Source organism: Microcaecilia unicolor, chromosome 2 (assembly GCF_901765095.1).
Source record: "Microcaecilia unicolor chromosome 2, aMicUni1.1, whole genome shotgun sequence".
Lineage (NCBI taxonomy): Eukaryota > Metazoa > Chordata > Amphibia > Gymnophiona > Siphonopidae > Microcaecilia > Microcaecilia unicolor.
In genome coordinates, this window is record NC_044032.1 from 246,085,313 (window position 1) to 246,108,829 (window position 23,517).

The 23,517-nt window shown below is 42.6% G+C and overlaps 1 protein-coding gene across 1 annotated transcript in view; it reads left to right on the forward strand.

Annotated features, from left to right (window-relative positions):
- Nucleotides 1–2,045: 2,045 nt before the first annotated feature.
- TMC1 (transmembrane channel like 1) overlaps nt 2,046–23,517 on the forward strand; it is a 138,550-nt gene continuing 117,078 nt past the window's right edge. The window contains exons 1-3 of the mRNA XM_030191978.1: nt 2,046–2,223; nt 12,916–12,993; nt 18,380–18,791. Coding sequence (XP_030047838.1) covers nt 2,046–2,223; nt 12,916–12,993; nt 18,380–18,791 — 668 coding nt within the window. The remainder of the gene's footprint in view (nt 2,224–12,915; nt 12,994–18,379; nt 18,792–23,517) is intronic.

A 23,517-nucleotide genomic window follows, 5' to 3' on the forward strand; every position in this document is an offset into this window, starting at 1 on the left:
ACACTGTTCAATTTTTAAAACAATAAACAATTTTCAGCTTATTGCCTCTATGTCTGGACTGATAAAGAATCCTGGTAGTTTGAGTGTTGGGTCTGTGAGTGCTTTCTGGGAACTATAGGATCACTGGGAGTGTGGCTTCAGTAACCTAGAAATCACTGGATATAATTTGAGAACAGGAGGCTCACCCAGAGGCAGTTGGGACCAAGTCATTAAGTGCAGGTGGACCTCAGCTGTGCTGGAGATTGACTATCTAAGTTGCTGCGGGGTAACCCCAGGCAGTAGGCTAGGCATTTCATGACAGAGGCATTATAATATTCTTGGTCTTATTTACTATCCCTTTCCTAATATTTCCTAGCATCCTGTTTGCCTTTTTGGCCACCATCACACACTGGGCAGAAGATTTCAGCATATTGTCTACATCGACACCTAGATCTTTTTCTTGGGTGCTGAACCCTAAGGTGGACCATAGCATCAGGTAGCTATGATTCAGATTATTCTTTCCAATGTGCATCACTTTGCATTTGTCCACATTAAGTTTCATTTGCCATTTGGATGCCCAGTCTTCCAATTTCCTAAGGTCTGCAATTTTTCAGTCTGCATGTGTTTTAACAACCTTGAATAATTTTGTGTCATCTGCAAATTTAATCATCTCACTCGTGGTTCCGATTTCCAGATGATTTATAAATATGTTAAATAGAATTGGTACTGTGGCACTCTGCTATTCTCTCCTCCATTTTCTCCTCTGTTTTCTGTCCAATAAGCAGTTCCTAATCCATAACAAAACATTGCCTCCTATCCCATGACTTTATAATTTTCTCAAGAATCTCTCATGAGGAACTTTGTCAAAAGTTTTCTGAAAATCTATATACTCTACATCAACTGGCTCACCTTTATCCATATGTTTATTCATGCATTTAAAGAAATGAAGCAAATTTGATAAGGCAAGACTTCTCTTGGCTGAAACCATGCTGACTCTGACCCATTAAACCATGTTTATATATGTGTTCCGTAATTTTATTCTTTATAATAGTTTCCACTATTTTACCTGACACTGATGTCAAGCTTACTGGTCTGTACCCCTGGAACCATTTTTAAAAATTGGTGTCGCATTGGCCACCCTCCAATCTTCAGGTACTATGGATGATTTTAACGACGGGTTAGAGATTACTAACAGCAGATCAGCAATTTCATGTTTGAGTTCTTTCGGTACCTTTGGATACATGCCATCCGGTCCAGGTGGTTTACTACTCTTTAATTAGTTGATTTGGCTCAGTACATCTTCCAGTTCACTGAGATTTCTTTCAGTTCCTTCGTATCATCACCCTTGAAAACCATTTCTGGTACAAATAGATCTCTTACATCTTCTCCCATAAAGATCGAAACAAAGAATTCATTAAGTTTCTCCACTATGGCCTTGTCCTCCCTGAGTGCCCCCTTTTTTTTCCTTCATGATCTAACAGTCCTATGGATTCCCCCACAAGCTTTCTGCTTCTGATGTACCTGAAGAAGTTGTTACTGTGAGTTTTTGCCTCTGTGGCAAATTTCTCTTTATATTCTCTTTTAGCCTTCTTTATCAATGCTTTGCATCTAACTTGCCAGTGCTTATATTGCTTCTTATTTTCTTCATTTGGGTTCTTTTTCCATTCTTTGATGGATATTCTTTTGGTTCTAATAGCCTCTTTCACTTCACTTTTTAACTCTGCTGTCTGTCGCTTTACCTTCTTTCCACTTTTGTAAAAGTAGAATTCATCTGGTCTGGGCTTCCAAGATGGTATGTTTAAATAATATCCATGCCTGATTTAATAGTCTAACCTTTCCAGCCTATCCTTTTAGCTTCTTTATAACCATTTTCCTCATTTTATCATAGTCACCCTTTTGAAAATTAAATGCTGCTACAGTAGATTTCCTTTGTGGCGTCATTCCAGATAGTAGCTCAAACTTGATCCCTTCTGACTTACAATTTGGCCATTGAGAAGAGACATCTACAGAAGCTCAGGTTCTCTCCCTAGGTGGTTTCTACAATGCTGTGCTCCAGAGAGTCCTCTATGTCCCTGGATTATGTGAAGGTCTGGAATGTTTTTGAATCCTGGTGCAGGGATTGGTCTCTGTCTCGTTGGAGGGCTCAGACTCCTGATATCTTGGGGTTACTGCAGCAAGGCCTGGAGCAGGAGCTGGATTTGAGCTTTCTGAGGGTCCAGGTAGCTGCTGTATCTAGTTTTCTGGGTAAGTGAAGGACACTTCTCTGGCCTTGGATAAAGACATGGCCTGGTTCCTGAAGTGGGTGGTGCATCAGTGCCCTCTGCTTTGCTTTTCCTTCCCTTCAGGTGGTGCCATTTGAGCCTTTGTGCTAGGCCTCCATTAATGCCCTTACTCTCTAAACAGTGTTTCTAGTGGCTATCGCTTCTGCTTGTCAGGTCTCTGAGCTGCAGACCCTGTCTTGCTGAGACCCATATCTTTCTTTCAGTGTGCTTTCATACAGTCTCCTTTTTTGTCAAAAGTCGTGTCTCCATTCCATGTGAATCAGGAGGTATGTTTGCCCTCCTTTGTGTTGGAGGATTCAGCTCCTTTGGACAAGAGGCTCCACAATCTTGATGTCTGGAGAGCAGTGCTCTAGTACCTGAAGGAGACAAATGAGTTTTGCCTCTCTGACAACCTCTTTATACTTTTTCATGGTCCCTGGAGGGGCCAGGTGACCTCTAAGGCCTCTATTGCAGATGGAACAAGGCAGATACTGAGTCCGTCTGTATCTGCAGAAATTGTCCAGTACCTCAGGGGATGAAGGCCCACTCTACTAGGACTCAGGCTGCTTCCTGGGTGGAGGCTAGGGCATTTGCTCCTGAAGAGATTTGTAGGGTGGCAACTTGGTCATTGCTCCATTCCTTTTCTAGACATTACATGTTGGTCGTATTACATAAGTACATAAGTATGGACCACAGTCCACTCAGACTTTGGCAGGGAGGTCATTCAGGGTGCCTTGTTTTCCTTCACCCAATAGATCTGCTTCAGTACATCCTATCAGCGCAGAACAGTAGAGCTGACACTAAGGAAGGGGAAATTAAGTTCTACCTGATAGTTTTCTTTCCTTTAGTCAACTTCACTGTTCTGCAACCTGTCCTTGGAAGACCTTGGCTTGGGGTTCTAGGAGTGCTCTGTGATTCCTTTTCAGTTCTTTCTAAAAAAAAAAAAAGAGCAATTCTTCTTGTGATTGGCAGTAATACAGGGTTCTTGTGATATTCTTGTGATATTGCTACGGACTGGTATATGCAGGGTAGTGAGTGGCACTCTGTGATGCTTTACTCGCTTGGTTATCATTGCAGCTACAGTGGTTGATGGGCATGGGTACATTGCATAAAGGACGTTATGCTACTTGGGCAGACACATACTAGATTGTTCCAGGGAGCACCCCAGCTTATACCTGTGATTTATACCTGTGATGTCGCTGGTAGAATTCAGTTTTCTCTACCTCGAACTGCTGGTGGGGAGGGATAACTCCCGTCAGTGCAGAACAGTGTAGCTGACTGAAAGAAAGAAAATGATCAGGTAGGAAGTCATTTCTCCTTTCTCCCCACATGTGTAGCTCTGGATAGGTCAGAAAAAAAACCCTGAATTTTATGGCCCCCAAAACAATTGGTCTTTATAACAGAAATACAATCATACAACCCATGCCCTATCAAGTTCCAGTACTGAAATGAGAGCACCTAGCTACTTAATAGTAACTTTTTTTGTATTATAGGGACCATCAGAAGATCACTCTGAGCATTTAGAAGATCAATTCTCAACATCTCAGTCTTCCAAACTTCCAAATAGGTCCACTTTTTTTTTTACAAAATACTTGATGAAAGCAGTGAATAAGTCAATTTCCCAAAATTCTTATGTTTAAAAATTTAACTTCAGTCTTTATCTCAGTTCAATAATAGTTCAGAAGAAACTTATCTGTAGCTAATTGAGTGACCATAACTTCCTGGACAGTTTTAACTGTTTAACAGACTGTTCATATGAGTCCCTTCTCCTGTTTGGAAGCAGTCTGAACCTTTGAATGTACTCAAAACCTTATTAGTTTTACTCAGTGAAGACTTCTCCAATAAACCAGTTGACATCCATACCTCTTTTCACAGTGATAGGGCACACACCTTCATCTCTCCCATGTGTTCTGAACTTCCCAGTTCATGATCAGCAAACTGGGGCTTACCCAACAGACAAACTGTTGCACCTTCCAACAAAGCTTTGTCACCTCCTCCAACCATATTCGGGAAAGGGAAAGTTCACTTTCATCATCCTTGGTGCCCTCTCTTGCAGAATAGCTGTAGCAACCAGCCCAGTAGCTTGTGCAGCCTCTTGTGACTCAAGGCCGCACAGTCTTCAGGTATGGAAGGAGTCTCATTTGGACCAGGGCTAGCAAGGTTATGTTCACAAGTTTGTAGTTTCCCTTCTTATGTCCTATTGTTCCACTACACATTCTCTTCCTGCTATTATCTCTTTCCCTGTCTTATTCTCCATCTCAAACCACTACATACTGCAAGACCACAATGCTAATTTTCTAGTTTCACCACCTCACCAGCCATTTTGTCTTCTACCTCACTTTCACTTTGCTGCCAACGGGACCTGGAGACTCCCACTGACTCTGCAGCACCACTCACGTTCTCTTTGCTGCCAGCAGTACCTGAACTCGGCAGCATCATTCTAAGCTGGTGGGAACTGGGGGGTCTCCTGCTGGCTCTACAGTGTCACTTTTTCTCTTTACTACAGGTGGGATCTGGGGATTCTTGCTGGTTCTTCACTTTTCCTGCTGCTCCTGCCTGCTTTGCTTTGCTGTATGGAAGCCATGCGCATATATTTGTGCACGTGCAAACAGAGCCATGTGGATGGACAAAATGTAGACAGACAAATGGTTGGAGACTTCCTAATAGGTGCTATCACTTGGATGACAGGTGTCTGAAAAGTGAATTAAAAGCAAAGAAGTTGAGAAGGTGTTATGTGTTATGTCTACTCTATACAACTGTTTAGCAAGCTTTCTGGATTACTTATAGCTCTCTTTAAGGCACTATCTACTTTCTGAAAGAAAATCTATACTGCAAGTTATTCTCATGTCATTAATATAGCTGTTTAGGGAATTCCTCAGAATAAAGCAGGTCACAGAGCAGGTCAAGGAGTAGCACAGCTCAAAACAATAGGCTTTTCCCTTTTGACGTCAATAAAGTATCACTTCATAAAAGTCTGTCTTTATTGTCAATGTAAACTTCTATTAGGCATGTGATGACTTTTGCAAAATGTAGACCCAGATACTGCAAACAGAAGGCAAGTATCTATGTGAACAAAAGAGCACTTATCTTCACACTGCGCCTCTCAGAGTAACACATTTCTGCATAACCTTAAAGAAAATTAAAACTGGATATGCAGATACAGTGGATATGAAACAGGATACTAAAACAGTGCAGTGCTTTATGAATTGAATGTGACTTGTATGCTAAGGCTGCTTGAAGTAACCTTTCAGAGTCAACGTGGCTTAGTGTATCCACGCCTAAGATTTGGAGCACAGCATCAGACTGGATTATTTCATTGCAGAGCTGAAAATCTCTCAGATATAAAGATCGTGAATAAATCAGAGGATATGTATGGTTTTTGTGTCAGTTTGCAAAATGTTTCAAAACGGCTTTTGGTATAAACCTGGTAAAACAGGTAAAGTTTGATATAAGGGAAAAACGTTTAGCCACAACTTTTAACATTTATGTGTAAGAAAGGGTTTCCCCCCAATGTTCAGAAGGTGTGGCAGGCTGACCCAGTTCCTGGAGATGAGTGAAAGTTCTCTTTCACAAGCTATTAGGCAAAAGATCTGGGAGACAGGCAGATTTTATTGTAAGCAACTTAAAATACACAGAAGTAATGTTAAAAACACTCGGCTTTCACACTCTCTAACATTCCATGTACTGCACATGCTGTCCAGACACTTTCCAACATGCACAAAATGATCTCCCCTTAAATATTAAAAAAGAAAAGACTTTCAGCAGTTTATCTACAGGATCATGGATCCAAAAGGACTTTGCATCTTGTATCTGATCCATAGCAGACAGAAACAAAAAAAAGGCCAAGATCTGCCACAGAAATGGCAAATCAAAAGAAAAAAAGCAGATCAAAAAAGACAAAAAAATAGAACAGGAGGGTAACAGAAGAAGTGGTTTATTACAAGTTACCCGACGTGGCCACGTTTCACCCTCAGGCTGCGTCAGGGGTAAAAAAACTAATAGGGGTAAAAAGCAAAGTGAACCCCTAAAAGTAGTCCTACAACCACCTTACATAAGTGCTTCCCAAGCTTACTCAGCAAACTTCGCAATGCTATGTTGACTGGCAGCATTGTGCTCCGATGCTGCAGGCTCTTTTTTGGACATTCAACCCCGCAATAATAAAAACGTCCTTTTTGGCCGTGCTTCACTCAGCTGAGAGACCTGGAAGTCTCTGAGCCAATCACAGACCTCTCGTTAGATTTTCCACCGTTTTCCCACCGTTTTCCAGCGTTAAGGCAATTTAGTGCATCTCATTACAATAGGGTTTCTACACGATTTGCTCATCTGCATTCTGTTTCCGTTAGCTGCTGACCTCGTCGGGGGGGGGGGGGGGGGGGGGGGGAGTGCATGCCAGGGTTTACTACTTGCTCGTTAATGGCTTATTAAGTTTACTGCATCTGGCCCATAGACTCTCTCTGCTTATTTCCACCTGAAAACAGCAGTAAAGAAGCAATTTGACCTCTATGGCCCAGTAAAAACATATACCCTCACCCTGTAAACCAGGGGGTGCTAAATGTCAGTCCTCGAGGGCCTCAACCCAGTCAGGTTTTCAGGATTTCCCCAATGAATATGTATGTACTGTCTCCACTTTATGCACATAGATCTCATGCATATTCATTGGGAAACCCTGAAAACCCAACTGGTTGCGGCCTTCGAGGACAGGCATTGAGCACCCCTGCTGTGGATAGTAGACAGCACATCACACCTCAAGCTGACACTCTGTTAAAAATCTGTTTTTGTCAAAATATATTAATCAGCAAGGTATTATTATTATTTGTAATCTCTATAAAAGCACAAATGTGATCATGCTCCCGTCTGTATAGATTTGATCTTTATCACCTACCCAGCTAATTAATAAGCACTACTTTGTTAAGAAGTAGGGGGTTGCAAAAGAAGCACTTGCAAAATAGAAGATGGACTTCTGCAGCTTAACACTGGACAAAGAGAAGCAGAAATGCATTTCCACCTGTACTAAATAAAATACAAAAGCATTTGTATAAAAGCTAGTATGTGAGTAATTTTTTCAAAAGTGCATAAACAGTATTTAACATATTGGTCACTCTTACCTCTGATAATAATCTGACAATGCAAAAACACGTGAATCGCGTAATCTCCACATATTTTTTTCCGCACTGGGTCCTAAGTAAGTTGAAGGGAACGGTATCAGTACAGGATTTCCAAACGATCGTGCAGAGCCTGATTCTAAACAAGCTTGATTTTGGTAATTTGTTGTTTTTAGGTATTTCTTCTTTTTGACTTCAGGCACTGCAGGTCATTCAGAATGCAGCTGCACGATTAATTATGGAAGTTTTGAAATCTGAGCATATAACACCAGTGTTAAAAGAGCTACATTGGCTTCCTGTTACATACAGAGTTTTGTTTAAAACGCTTGTGCTGCTTCATCAGTGTATATATGGGACTGTGCCTAAATATTTCTGCAATGTTTTGAAGATGTATAAGCCAGGACGTGCTTTGAGATCTGATGTTTCTCAACAGCTTTGTCTGCCTCCGCCAAAATCATATCATTATGTGGAGACAAAACTGTGAGCCTTGTCAATTGCTGGTCCATCATTATGGAATGCTTTTCCGGGACATTTGAGAACCTGTGAAAATACTCAACAATTTAAATGTTTTTTAAAGACTCACTATTTTGTAAAGGCCTTTTTTGAAGAAAGAAATAGATTGTTAAGGGTCTGATTTTTGTTTTTGACTGTTTATATTTTTGTGTATGTGACTTTGTTTCTCGCTTTGGATAAAAGTGGGCTATAAATAAAAGTGCATCTTTGATTTTGCAAAATCTGTTCCTTTTTTTAATTACATTTTTACATTAATTGTACATTTTTAATAGCTGCATCATCTTTCATATAAATATACCATAGCACCAATCCTGAGTGGAGTAGAATGGGTAAATGTGAATCAATTATTTACTCGTTCAAAAAGTACTAAAACTAGGGGACACTCCTTGAAGTTATACAGTAATACTTTTACAACAAATAGGAGAAAATATTTTTCACTTAGCAGATAGTTAAGCTCTGGAACTTATTGCCAGAGGATATGATAAAAGCAGTTAGTGTGGCTGAGTTTAAAAAAATTTTGGATAAGTTCCTAGAAGTCCATAAACTGTTTATTAAGATAGATTTCAGGAGAGCCATTGCTTATCTCTGGAAATCAGTAGCATGGAATCCAGTTATTTCTTGGGACTCTGTCAGGTAATTTTGACCTGGTTTTGCCACTGTTGGAAGCAGGATACTGGGCTAGATGGACTTTTGGCCTGACTCAGTATGGAAATGGATGGGCTGGAGTGGGACTTCAATGGCAACTCAAGTAGTTGGAGAACAAGGCCAGTGCTGGGCAGACTTCTACAGTCTGTTACCTTGATTATGGCTAGACAGATCTGAATGGGCTGGAGTGGGCTTTGACAGCAATTCTAGTAGTTGGGGAATAAACTCCATTAGTGGAGAAGAAGACTAGTGCCAGCCAGTGGCGTAGCCACAAGTGGGCCTGGGTGGGCTGGGCCCACCCATTTAGGGCTCAGGCCCACCCAACAGTAGCTAACAAAGAGAGTCCACCCAACAGTAGCACACATTTAGTGGTAGCTGGTGGGATCCCAAGTTCGGCCAGCTGAAGACTGCGAATGTTCAGTTTTCAGTGCATGCCTGCTGTAGACTTCCAAGGTGGAAAGAAGCGTTTTCCCACCAGTTGAGATATTTTTTGGGTGGTGGTTGGGGGAGGGGAACAATTGGTGCCCACCCACTTCTTCCCTAGGCCCACCCAAAATCTGTTGTCTAGCTACGCCCCTGGTGCCAGCCAGATCTCAACAGTCTGTGCCCTGAAAATGGCAAGGACTGATCAAGAACAAGTATGCATATGTTATATTGCATCATACCGTATGCCATTAGTTTATCTTGTTGGGCAGTCTAGATGTACCGTTCCAGTTGGTTTCCATAATTTTAAGAACTATCAAGTCTCAAGTTTATTAGTTCTTGATACACCACCCATCAGAAATACCATCTGGATAGCTTACAATGACATTAAAATATAATGAGTATAAAGTAGAGTATAAAGGAGTGAAATGAAACAGAAATTTACAACAATCATACAAAAAGTATAAGGGGCCATTTTACTAAGCTGTGTAGGCACCTACGTGCAGCCCGGATGGTAATTTCGTTTTTTACACCCATCTGCTACTTATTTCGGAAAATAATTTGTATTTTCCGGCATGAGGCGGAAACTGTGCAGTAATAGTCATTGTACGCACATAGATGATTACCACCTGGTTAATGATTGAGACCTTACCGCTAAGTCAATGGGCACGCGTCAATAAACACGCACCAATTTTGATTTTGCTGCACGTCCATGTTTGGCAAAAAATTTTCAAAAGTCTTTTTTACAGACACGCTGAAAAATGGATCTGCGTGCCCCCAAAAGGCGCACCTACACTAGTGCAGATTTTTCAGCGCACCTTAGTAAAAGGACCCCTAAGTTAGGTTGACAAAGATTCAGTGCTTTTTTTGTGCCAGTAAGAACCGGAACAGTGTACCAGCACCTTTTTTCCCAGGACCGGCTCAACTGCCCACCCTCAGCTTCCCAATAGCCCTCCTTTCCTTCCTGCCGCCCTGAATTTAAATCTTTTATTTTACCTGAAGTCGCAGTGGTGGCAGTGATAGCAGCAGGCTCACCTTCCCTTCCCTCTCAGTGTCCCGCCCTCATGAAAACAGGAAATTACAGCAAAGGAAGGCAGGACACTGCCACTGCAACTGCAACTTGAGGTAAAATAAAAGATTTAAACACAGGGTGGCAGGAACAGAAAGGAGGGCTGTTGGGGAGCTGGGGTTGGAACTGGAACTTGGGGCTGAAAAGGGGGGCAGGTGGAGGCTGGGGTGAGTCACTGGACATGGATGGGAGGGGAGGATGGGGCAAAGGAGAATCGCTGGACAAGGAGGGGAGGGCAGAGGAGAATCACTGAACATAGATGGGAGGGGAGGGCAGGGTGTCACGTTTGTGACTATATTTCCTGTCGGACTTGCTTTGGGGTTCCTCCAGACAAGCTAAGTCAATGTGGAAATCCTGAAGCCTGGGTGGAAATCCTGAAATCCGTTCCAGTCCAGTCTAATCCATTCCGGGATCTTGTTCCAGCCAGGCTGTGCTCTGCTCTTATGTTGTTGAGCCCCACCCTGCTGATGACCTCACCTGTAGTGCCTTTATTAAGCACCTGGGAACTTTCAGGCTTTGCCTTTGCATCGCTATAGGTCAGTTGGTGTGCTTCTGCACTTCTGCTTCTGTGTTCTGTTTGTGGGCTTTTGCCTTTGGCTTTAGTGTTCTGTCTGTGGGCTTTTGCCTTCTGCTTCTGTGTGTCTGTTTGTGGGCTTTTGCCTACTGCCTTTGTGTGTTGGTTTGTGGTCTTCTGCCTTCTGCTTCAGAGTTCTGTCTGTTTGTGGGCTTTCTGTTTTAGCTCCCTGTGTGTTGGTGGCTGCCTGGTGTTCAGCCTTCTGTTGTGTTCTGGTCAGGGGCGTATCTGGACTCCGGCGGTGCACATATATATATATAGCCCCCCCCCTGCCATTGCCAGATCCCCCCACCAACGACTCTCCACCCTCCTCCCCCCGCCGCCAACCCTCCCCCGCTACCGTTGCTTACCTTTGCTGGCGGGGGACCCCACCCCCCACCAGCTGGGGTCCGTTTGCCGCCTTTAAAGATATTTCTTTAGCTGGTGGGGGACCCCAACCCCCGCCAGCCGACCCGACGGCTTTAAAGTTCTTCTTCGGCTTCCGTGGCCATGCTGTAGTTGATAGCTGTTCAATCCAGTTCGGAGTCTGACATCCCAGCACATTGTCCTGCACATACAACGTGCTGGGACGTCAGACGCTGAACTGGATTGAACAGCTATCAACTACAGCACGGCCACGGAGGCTGAAGAAGAACTTTAAAGACGTCGGGTTGGCTGGCGGGGGTTGGGGTCCCCCACCAGCTGAAGAAATATCTTTAAAGGCGGCAAGTGGACCTTGGCTGGCGGGGGTTGGGGTCTCCCGCCAGCAAAGGTAAACAACGGCAGCGGGGGAGGGTTGACGGCGGTAGGGGGGTCCATGGCTAAATCTGCGGGGGCCCAGGCCCCTGTGGCCCCACTCAGATACGCCCCTGGTTCTGGTATTAGGTGGTAGTTGTAGCCCAGCTTTGGGCTTAGCCTTGTCTGTCTAGTTTGTGTTCTTGTTTCCCTCTGCCTCTCCCTCCAGTCCTTGTTTGTGCAAGCTTGTTGCTGAGTCCTGTTACCTGGGGAGGTTCCCCAGTTCTGTGTCTTGTTCCTGACCCTGTTAGTCAAGCTTGCTCTTGAGTCCGTTCCCCTGTGTGTGTTCCTGGATCCTGTAAGTCCTGTCGGCCACCTGCACCTGGGGGCTCAACCCCTGGGGAATGGTGGTCAAGTGTAGGTGAAGTCTGTTCCAGTCCTGTATCCCTGCCTGTTTATCTACGTCTGTAGTTCCCTGTCATGTTGACGTGTTGCCCAGTACTGGTTGGGGGTTTGCCTGCCACTGTCGCTCTACGGCAGTGGCCCAAGGGCTCACAAATCCTGTTTCCCCTTGAGAGGCCTGACACAGGGGAGAGGAGAAATCACTGGACATGGATGGGAAGGGAGGATAGGGGCAAAGGAGAATCGCTGGACATGGATGGGAGGGGAGGGCAGGGGAGAGAGGAGAGTTGCTGGACATGGTTGGATGGAGGGAAGGGCAGGAGAAATGCTGGACATGGATGGAGGAGAGGGAAGACAAGAAGGAGATGCACATGGATGGAGGACAGGGGAGAGGAGAAATGCTGGACATGGTTGGAGTGGAGGACAGGGAAGAGTAGAGAAATGTTGGAGGGAAGGAAAGACAGAGGAAGGAGATGCACACGGATGGAAGGGGAAGGGAGAGAGGAGACATGCTGGACATGGATGGAGGGGAGGGAAGACAGAAGAAGTAGATGCACATGGATGGAGTGGAGGGGGGAGAGGAGAAATGCTGGAAATGAATGGAGGGGAGGGAGTACAGAGGAGGAGATGCACATGAATTTAGTGGAGAGGAGAAATTCTGGACACAGATGGAAGGGAGGGAAGACAGAGGAAGGAGATGAACATGGATGGAGGGAAGGGGAAGAGGAGAAATGCTGGACATGGATGGATTTTGGCACCCTTTTTTGCCAGCGCCTTGAGCCAGTGCCTCACCTGGTCCAGCAGGAGGGGATGGGCTTGAGAGAGAGGGGGTAGGTACTGGATTACATGTGTTGGGGGGGGAGGTAGTAAAGTGGAGGGAAAGATACTAGATTGAGAGGAGTGCCAATACAAAAGTTGGCGCAGGATGCCACTGTCACTTGAGCCTGCTCTGCTGGCATGTAAACATTGGCACCCACTTTATGGAATTGCTCTTAATGAGCATAGTGCCGGCCTTGATGTCGCATCCTGGTCACTTGCTTCTCTCTTCAACACGAAAAATTTAAATCAAATAACATAAGCTAATCAGAAGGAGGTTACATCATAATTTATTGGATGATACCTAGAGTTTCAAATCTTGGGCTTTCAACTGCAGAAAACTCCTAATCGGATGGTTTATGATATAAAAACAACATTGTTACTATTCACCTTCTCTTTTGTTCTGTCTCTCTTTAGTTACCATCCATGTGGACAGTGAAGGAGGAAGTTCAGGAGAAGGAGGGAGTGCAGATGAAGAGCAAGAAGACAAGACAGGTAAATTAACAATCAAAGAAATTCAACCTAGGACGGTTGATATATAAGCACACAACTCTGGAATGCACTTCCAAAAGCCGAGAAAACTACGTACGACCACCTCAACTTCCAGAAATCACTAAAGACCAACCTGATTGAAAAGGCATATCCCACTGACCCAACTTAAGTACCTGAACCCAGCAACATAAAGATACCTAAACTTGTAATGAACACTATGACCTTTACATAACTTCCCTCTCTGATTCCCTAATGTGTCTGTACATACCTATTTCATTGAAAATTAACCTCACTCTGTATTTGTTCTTCACCGTAGGTAGCTATCACCTTACGGTATTATGTAAGCCACATTGAGCCTGCAAAGAGTGGGATAATGTGGGGTACAAATGTAACAAATAAATAAATAAATAAATGGTGCCCAAAGTTACGTGCTGGGAAGATCCACACAAAAATAATATTCTTCAAAGGGCACTCTGCATGGAGCACACTTTATAGAATACTAGTTTAGTGTGGATCTCGTACCTAATTGTGGGCACTGCAGTTACACCCAGTGCATTTTTTCTAGCATAAAAAGATGCCAGTACTCAAATGTCAGGCCACCCTTCAGGGATGGGATGATCACTGAGGCACCCACCCCACAATAGCCAGCCCCCCTACAACCAGTCATAGAATCTATGACAGGGCAGAATTGGTGTGTAGAGCCTGAGCTTTTTCATTAAAACTTGGGAACCATGGGTCAATTTTAGCAGATAATGGAAAAGGTGCCGGTACTCAGTACCTCCGAGTACCCCCTCAAAAAAAGCACTGGTTACACCTGCTGAAACCTGGTGTAAATGCTGGCTCACAACTAATAAACTCAACAAATAGTAGACTCAATGTTCACTCAAAATTTATTCTAAGGGGAAAAAGGTCTCATTTATCACGGGGATTTGATATTGATTATCAACACCAAATGAATAGGTGAATCCCACTAGTGACTGTTGTAATCATTGACCAAAAACGCCCACTTACCTAGATTTGTGCATTATATCTTTTTATATGATTTTTTAATGATATCTTTCTTCCCCATTAATCTTTTATTCTTCAAAAAATCATTATTGGCTCTCAAAAACCATAACGGAATGACTGGCAATTGGCACAAAGCTCTCAAATGCAGTATCATTTATCTGAAAGCTTGTTGGATCGATGAGCTTTCAGATAAGTAGTACTGCATTTGAGAGCTTTGTGCCAATTGCCAGTCATTCTGTTATGGTTTTTGAGAGAACAAAAACCAACAAAGAATGGAGAAACAGGATCCGCTACATGGATAAAAATAGAAGAACAGCAAAAAAGTAGCAAGATCAACACGACACTCCCAAGACACCATACCCACGATGTCTTGGGAGTGTCGTGTTGATCTCACTACTTTTTGCTGTTCTTTTACGGTTTTTGAGAGACAATAATGATTTTTTGAAGAATAAAAGATTAATGGGGAAGAAAGATATAATTAAAAAATCATATGGGGTCCTTTTACTAAGGTGCACTGAAACATGGCCTGCGGTAGTGTAGATGTGTGTTTTGGATGCACGCAGATCCATTTTTCAGCACACCTGTAAAAATACCTTTTTTTAATTTTGACCGAAAATGGACATGCAGCAAAATGAAAATTGATGTGCGTCCATTTTGGGTCTGAGACTTTACCACCACCCATTGACTTAGCGGTAATGGTCTATATGCTTCAAATGCCTTTTATCACCTGCTAGCGCCGTGCGCCAGAACATAAAATTTATTTTCTGGCACATATGGGGGACGTGCATCAAAAATGAAATTGCCGCCTGGGCCACACAGTAGCTAGGCAGTAACTCAGAATCGGTGCGCACTGGGCACACGTAAGCGCTTACGCGTCTTAGTAAAAGGGCCCCCTAATGCACAAATCTAGGTAGGTGGGCATTTTTGGTCAATGATTACAACAGTCACTAGTGGGATTCACCTATTTATTTGGTGTTGATAATCAATATCAAGTCCCCGTGATAAATGAGACCTTTTCCCCCGTTAGAACAAATTTCAAGTGAACATTGAGTTTATTATTTGTTGAGTTTACCAATTTTTAGGCAGTAGACTATTGGGAAGCCATCATATTACTTTAAATGTTATATTCTATAACATTGCACCTAATTTCTAGAAATGCCCTTGACCAGCTCATGCCCCAAGCATAGCCATGCCCTCTTTTGATTTGCATGCTATAAAAGTTAGGTGCATACTTTCTAGAATAGGGCACAACGCAGATCCGTGTGTAAGCCCAAATGAGTGCCAATTAACACCAATTATTGATTGTTAATTGTTCCTTAACTAATTAGTTTGTGTGTGGATCTGGGATGAGCACCCAAATCTGGGCACTCAAATTTTGACAACCTATATAGAATCCAGGGGTCAGTGCCTCTTTTAGATGTCTTCTATCTTTGCTTTCAGAGCAATTGAAAAGCAATAAAAAACATCTAGTGGGTCAATACTGAGCCTTGTCGGTCAGTGCTCTTCTTAAATGCCACCACTACAGCTAAAAAGAAACTGGATATTTAGTACCTGTGTCCAGATAGGAGGCAATTCTATAAAGAGTGCTAAAAGTTAGGCACCCAAACTATGTTCTCTCTTAATTTTGCTGACCCATGTGCGCATGAAAAATGTTTTTTCTCGAATTCTATAAAAGTCACTAAAAATTGTGTATGCAAATTTGGGTGTGCGCTCAATTTGCGCACGCAATTTAATTGCATAAGGAGCCAAGTAACACCAATAATTGAGATCTTAACAAGCAATTATTGGTGATAATGGGAATTAATAAAAATTTATACAGGTAGATTTTGGCACAGGTCCAAAAAGGGGGCATGGCCAGGGGAGGGTCATGGGTAGATTGGGGCATTCCTTTCATTTAAGTGCATTCTTATAGAATAAAGGGGATCTGCACCTAATTTAGGCATGGGGATTTATACCAAGGTTTCATTGGTGTATATGGTTGCGCTTAAATGTAGTCACGGTTCCCTGCGCTAAGCACTATACTATAAACAATGCCTAACTTTAAGCGCCGTTTATAGAATAGCACGAAGCAATATTTTTTTAGGCACCATTTATAGAATGTAGTCCTTCATGTGCAAGTTTTCAGCCTTGATTTAATGTGTGCGGTATGGCCTATGTTCACAATTGCCAGGCATGTGCACTCCCTTTTTGGCCTCTGTATGTGTGCACATACACATGCACAGCATAGAGGGAACATGACACCCAAAATCTAGGTACTAAGGTATTATTCTATAACAGTAAATTTGTATACCTAGGGCCCTGTTTACTAAGCCATGTTGTAGGTGTGCTAACATTTATAGCGCATTCTAAAAATTAGCGTACACTAACACTAGAGACAGCAATAGGAATATATGGGTGTTTCTAACATTAGCACAAGCTAAAAACTCAAGTGTGCCTTGGTAAACTGTGGAACTAATCCGTTATTGAATACTAACATAAGTCAGCAATTAGTCATTTAAATTTAGGTATGACCACTTATGTTTGCTGTATAGGAAGTGTAAATGGTACTCCTAAATGCAGCAATTAGGTGCCTACCTAATAATATTCACTAAAACACATATTTAAATAGTTGGAATGTCCATGATCTGCCCATGCGAACTCCCCCTCTGCAGTTAAGTGCTAGAATACATAGGTTCCAAGTTATAGAATAGCACCTAAGTGTGCTTAGACACGTAACTGCTGTTTAATCCTAATTTTAGCACTTTTCTGTTTGAGTGCTGAAAGTTAAGGGGCCGATATTCAGCCGGCAGCAAGCAGCACGTTTAAAGCCCGTATCTAATAAGGTGAGAAAGACTGAGAAGACTTCAGTAGAAATGATGCAAAAAATGGACTCATTGGAGAAGAAAGTTCAAAAAACAAGCTCTGCAAATTAAAAGGTAGAACAGGTGGAGAAAGATATGAGGAAACATAACTTGAGGTTCATGAACTTCCCAAAGACTGTTGTAATGCCACCTAAGGAACTCTTTCAGAAATATCTAACTGAAGTTCTTAAAATTCAATCTGAGGCAATGCCACTATTGAGTCGAGTATATTATTTGCCATTAATAACCCTCAGGAAAGTAAGACATCAAATACCCTTTTAGAAAGTAGAAAAAAAAGTAACACCTGGAGAGCCTTGTATACCAATGCCCATAGTGTGGGAAACAAATTTCTAGAGCTAGAGGCTGCAATGATAGAAGCCGAATTGGATCTAGTGGAGGTCACAGAGACATGGTTCATGGAGAACTATGACTGGGATATACTGTAGTTATACCTGGCTATAATTTATTGAGGAAGGACAGGGTAGGAAAAAAGGGAAAAGGTTTGGCATTATATGTAAGAAAATAATATTAAAGTGACAGAGCTGCAAGATGTATGTGGTAAGGAAGAAGCACTGTGGATTAAACTGGTAAGAGGGAAAGGAAAATGTATTTACATTAGTGTAATATACAGGTCACCTTCACAGTCAGAAGAAATGGACAGAGACTTAATTGAAGCCATCCACAAGATAGCTACTGATATGTGCTTTTAATATGCTGGACGTCAACTGGGGTGTCCCTGCTGCAGGGTCATCTAGAAGCAGAGGGATTTTGGATTCTCTACAGGAATAATTGTTTCAGCAGTGGGTAACCAAACCGACATGGGATAGAGCTATTCTAGACCTGGTGCTTACAAATGGGGAGAATATTTCTGATGTTACAGTGGGAGATAATTTGGGAACTAGCGATCACCAAATGCTGTGGCTCAATATTTAAACAAAGGAGGAGAGGGCTTACTGAAAAGCCATTTTATTTTTCTTCATTTTTACCCACTGTGGTAAAGGGGGCCTCGGTGCACAGCAAATCCGGGCTCTACTGCTACCACACAGCCCCCTTTACCACAGCTTGGGAAAATGGGCCCTTTATGTGCTCACTCAGCTGGTTAGCATACTGAATATCCCTGGAACACCCCTAACCTAGCCGGTTAGGGAATGGTTGGTTAGCAGAGATATTCAGAGACACTACCCTGTTAAGTGCCGCTAAATATTGGCCTCCGAACCGCTCAGTGAGGTTCAACTGGGCAGGAGCCTCTCCTGCCCAGTTAAATCCTTTTGAATATCAATCCTTTATGTTATTGTCAAATTTGTAGCATCAATGTTTTGAACTCATTTGCAGTGGCAGAAAGTTCACATTTCTGGTATTTGTCATTTTACATCCCCTTTGTTGGAGATAGAAGTTATGCAGTGTTTGTAGTTACTTGCCATACTGACCTTGTGCTGAAGCAGCTGAGTTTGACTTAGGAATTATTTTTTGGGCAAGGAAATTATCATTTGTTTGTACACAAATAAAAAAACAATAATTTTGCAATTTTTATCCCCATGAAGGTCAAGACCACTGTGATTCAAAAGAGAAAAAGAAAGTGGCTCCGAAAGAGAGAGACATAGGACGAAGCGATAGTGAAGAGGAGAAAGATGAAACGGGCAACGCAGCTGGAAAATACAGGCACAGGAATAGGAGGGGGCAAAACAAGAGGCCTACAAATGAAGGTGGTAATGCTGAGGAAATAGAAGAGGAAGATGGAGGTGCCTATAAGACCAGAAAAAATAGGGCCAATGAGAGATCAAAGCAACAGGGGACAGCCAATAAGGCTAGAAAGGCTGGTAAAGGAAGAGGCAGAAATGGGAAGAAAGAGGACCTTACTGAAAAGAATGCTGACAAAAATGACAAGACCAAGAAAGGGAAGCAAGAAAAAACCAATAAGAAAAAGAAAGACAAGAAGAAGAAAAGTGGCTCAGGGTAATACACAGTATGAGACACAGAAACTGATTACTAGGTCATTTTAGATCCTGTCAGTTAGCATCTGTGATAGGAATGTCCTAATTGGGTTAGATGGAATGGCAGATATTTTGTGCCTGTGTGCAGGGCCGTGCCAACACGGTAAGCGTGGTAAGCGCTGCAGGAGGGCACCTGCCTTCAAGGGCGCCGCGCCGTAGTTGTATTTTTTAAAAAAACCTTACTCCTCCGCTCCATCCCCGATTCCCCGGCGCTTTAAATTTACCTCGCTCTACCTCCGACGTCTGCGCAGCGTCAGTGAAAGCTGCCTGTCTGACGTCTCTCCACCAGCCTTCCCTTTGCTCGTTCGTTCCCTCTGTGTCCCGCCCTCAAGGAAATGATGTCAGAAGAAGGCGGAACACAGAGGGAACGAACAAGCGAAGGGAAGGCTGATGGAGAGATGTCAGACAGGCAGCGCTTTCACTGATGCTGCGCAGACGTCGGAGGCGGAGAGAGGTAAATTTAAAGTGCCAGGGAATCGGGGCACGCGCGTGCCAACTGATAGTCTGCAGGTGGGCACCAACTGATGGTCAGCAAGGGGGCGCCAGAGACCCTAGGCACGGCCCTGCCTGTGTGCATGTGTTTATGTCTATATTTGTGTGTAGGTTGGAGGGTGTGTAGCCAGAAAAGTGGAAGGCAGGCTTGTGTTTTATAGTTAATCTGTCTTTGCTGAAAATGACTGAAATAGTAATCGGGACGATATTCAAAGGCACTTATCCGGGTAGCAGGTGCTGCTAACCAGATAAGTGCTAAATATTCCATCGGATTATTTCTGCACTATCCAGACAGTGCCAGGGCAGTCTATGGGCGGATTGGCGGAGCCAGAGATTATTCATTTCACAGTGGATAGCTAACTTGATAAAGTTAGGACAGTAAGGGCCCTGTTTACTAAGGTGTGCTAGCATTTTTAGCATGCACTAAATGCTAGAGACACCCATATATTCCTATGGGTGTCTCTAGCGTTTAATGGGCTCATTTTTGAAAGAGAAGGGCGCCCATCTTTCGACACAAATCGGCATAATCGTCTCCCAGGGTTGCCCAAATCAGCATAATCGAAAGCCAATTTTGGACACCCTCAACTGCTTTCTGTTGTGGGGATGACCAAAGTTCCTGGGGGCGTGTCGGAAGCATAGCGAAGGCGGGACTGGGGTGTGCTTAACACATGGGCGTCTTCGGCTGATAATGGAAAAAAGAAGGGCGTCCCTGATGAACACTTGGCCGACTTTACTTGGTCCTTTTTTTTTACGACCAGTGGTGGGAAGGGGTTAGCGACTACTGGGGGAGTCAGGGGAGGTCATCCCCAATTCCCTCTGGTGGTAATCTGGTCATTTAGGGCACTTTTTGGGGCCTTATTCGTGAAAAAACAGGGTCCAGGAAAAGTGCCCTAAAGTCTAGCTACAAACGCATACTTTTTTCCCATTATCGGCGAAAGGCGCCCATCTCTGTTCGGGTGCTAACCATGCCCCAGTCCCGCCTTCACCACACCTCCGACACGCCCCCGTCAACTTTGTACGCTTCCGCGATGAAGTGCAGTTGAAAACGTCCAAGTTTGGCTTTCGATTATACCGCATTATTCGTTTTTGTGAGATAAACGTCCATCTCCCAATTTAGGTCGGAACTTGGGCGTTTTTCTCGTTCGATTATAAGCAGGATATTGTACTGAATAGTTATCACCACTGTACAGCACAGCATACATCCATCAGTGCTATAAAACGTATAAGTATTATTATGTTTATATGATGAGCACACAGAGCACAGATGATTTGTCAATGGGTCAAAGCTGTGGTAAAATTGCAATTTTACCTCAGCCCTATTTCCATGTGAGTCACTAACCTGGGAATAACTAGTGAGGTAATTAAATTTACTGATGACACTAAGTTATTCAGAGATGTTAAATCGCAAGAGGATTATGAAAACTTGCAAGAGGGCCTTACAAGACTGGGCATCCAAATGGCAGATGACATTTAATGTGAGCAAGTGCAAAGTGATGCATGTGAGAAAGAAGATTCCAAACTATAGATACGTGATGCAAGGTTCCGCTTTAGGAGTCACCGACCAGGAAAGGGATCTATTCGTCATCGTTGATGATACATTGAAACCCTCTGCTCGGTGTGCAACAGCGACTAAGAAAGCAAATTTTAAAAAATATAAAAGAGGTGGTCCCTTGTGAATAAGAAATAACGCTTCCAAATAAATGTAGAGGAGCGTCCCAGAATAAATGAATGACGGACAAATAAATGTGAAAACGTATGAACTCGAAATTGCTGAAACTATGCATCGGCAAGTATTCAATAGTAAACAGTGAGTTTCAAGAACATGTTTCAAATAGAAATACATGGAAAAGCAAAAGCTATGAGGCATGATTAAATTTAGAAAGTAAACAACAATGTAAAACAGTGAGCTTCGGAAACTTAATCAAATACCAGAAAGTAAAAATATAAACATGAATATAAATGTATAAAAAAAAGGAACATAGTAGAGTATCGAATACGTTACCTTCAACATGTCACACCCTCCTTCCCTGTACTCACACATTGTGTCCACCATTTCATCGTTGCTGCTTCCCTACATTTCAACCTATTCCCCCACTTTTTTTTGTCTCCACAGCTTTATTTACCAAACAACAGCCTTTTTAAAGGTATGTATCTCTTATCATTAATCCTGTTCTCTCTGTTCCCACACTTTCTGACTTCTTCGTGACAATGTCCTTCATATCCATTAGTTCTTTCCAAGCACACACACCCCTCTTTCACTCATCATAATCTGTTTTTACGTTTGTGTCTCTCCTATTCATTAGTTTTTCCTTTAAATACACATACCTTTGTCTCACTCATTTCAGGCTTTATTTGGTTCACTTTCTTCAATACTATCAACCGGCATTTACCAAGTACAGGTCAGCACCATTTGTTTACTCACTCATCATAACATGTTATATTCAATATGCTATTGGATATGTTCATTGGATGGTTTTTGTGTTTTTATTTCATTCTTTCAATATGTTGTTTTATATATATATGTTTTTATTGCTTTTTGCACATTTTAAGCTTTATGTTTAAGATAGTCATATATATGATTCTATACATTTCCATGGACCTATATTTATGTATCTTATTTTAACTTGTAGACTCCTGAGGCAGGCAGTGTTCGCTGAAACACGGTGCCGTGTCGAGTCTTATCTACTATTAAAGAATATTTTGTTATCTCTCGTCTCCTTGGATTTGTTTGGAAGTGTCCTGTTGTTCACGCTACTTCCTTGCCTCTGCATTTCTTCTCATAGCGGATCCAGTTTCTCCACTTCTGTGGCTTTTTCTGTTGTAAATATCACCACACACCACTGATAAAAGAACTCAAACAAACAAACATACAAAAAAAAGAATAATTTACACGTGACTCTGCTGCATTTAGGCGCCTGAACTTTACACTAGTTCTATGGCTGCAGGCACCTAAATATTAGGCAGATTGATACTGGGTTATGCTAGTATTCTATAATGGAACCTGGGCAGCCACCATGCATTAAACTTTATTCCACAATTCTAATATGTACCGAATATTCTTTTGGCACCCTGTTAAAGCTTGCAATACCCTAAACAACTCCCTTATTGTTGTTACAAATTCTTTCATCTATTGCTTATAATGCTTCTAGGTATCTACTACTACTTATCATTTAAAGGGTCATGAATTTGATATATCACCTTTCTGTGGGTACAACCAAAGTGGTTTACATATACTATATGCAGGTACTTTTTTTTACATGGGGCAATGGAGGGTTAAGTGACTTGCCCAGGGTCACAAAGAGCTGCAGTGGGAACTGAATCCAGTTCCCCAGGGTCTCAGCACTACTAGACATAAGCAGCCCTGTACACTAAACAATATGAGACTGTCCCTGCTTACAATCCAAACTACTGATAAGGATAACCATCAAAAATACAAAACCAAAAACTATGTGCTACCAGAACGGGTAAATAGCACCGCACTCTTCCAAATACATGTGGGCATACAAAATTAATTATTTATTTAAATATGCCACCTATAATCACAAGTTGTATTTAGAGGAAAGCCCTCAGAATGAACCACCACTTTTAAGGCAATATCATTTGTTGCCTGGTGGAATAGCACCTCTATCATAGGGCTTCCTCTTTGTGTATGTGTAAGTGCTATTACCACAATACCAAAGTGCTTAACGAAATACATAAACAGTGCTCATAAAAAACGTGAACTTATCTTTAAGATGATTACTTGCTGCTTTATCTTCCTTTTGTTGATTATTTTTACTTTTTCTCTTTAAATCACTCGCTTAAACGGAGCACCTTCATTTCATTCAACTTCCAGGTCTCTCAAACATGAATCCTTCAAGCGTCCCCTAATCTCAGCGAGATTAGGGGAAGCTTGAAGGATTCATGTTTGAGAGACCTGGAAGTTGAATGTTTTGATGGATGTTTTGATAAAGACCTGTTGTTGGATGTTTTGATACAGACCTGTTTCAATCATGACTATGTCGCAAAAAGGTGCCCTAAATGACCAGAAGACCACTGGAAGGATTAAGGTATGATCCCCCTTACTCCCCCAGTGGTCACTGACCCCCTCCCACCCCCCAAAGATATGAAAGAAACAGTGCATACTGGCCTCTATGACAGCTTCAGATGTTATGGCCAATCCTATTAGAGCAGCAAGCAGGTCCCTGGAGTAGCCT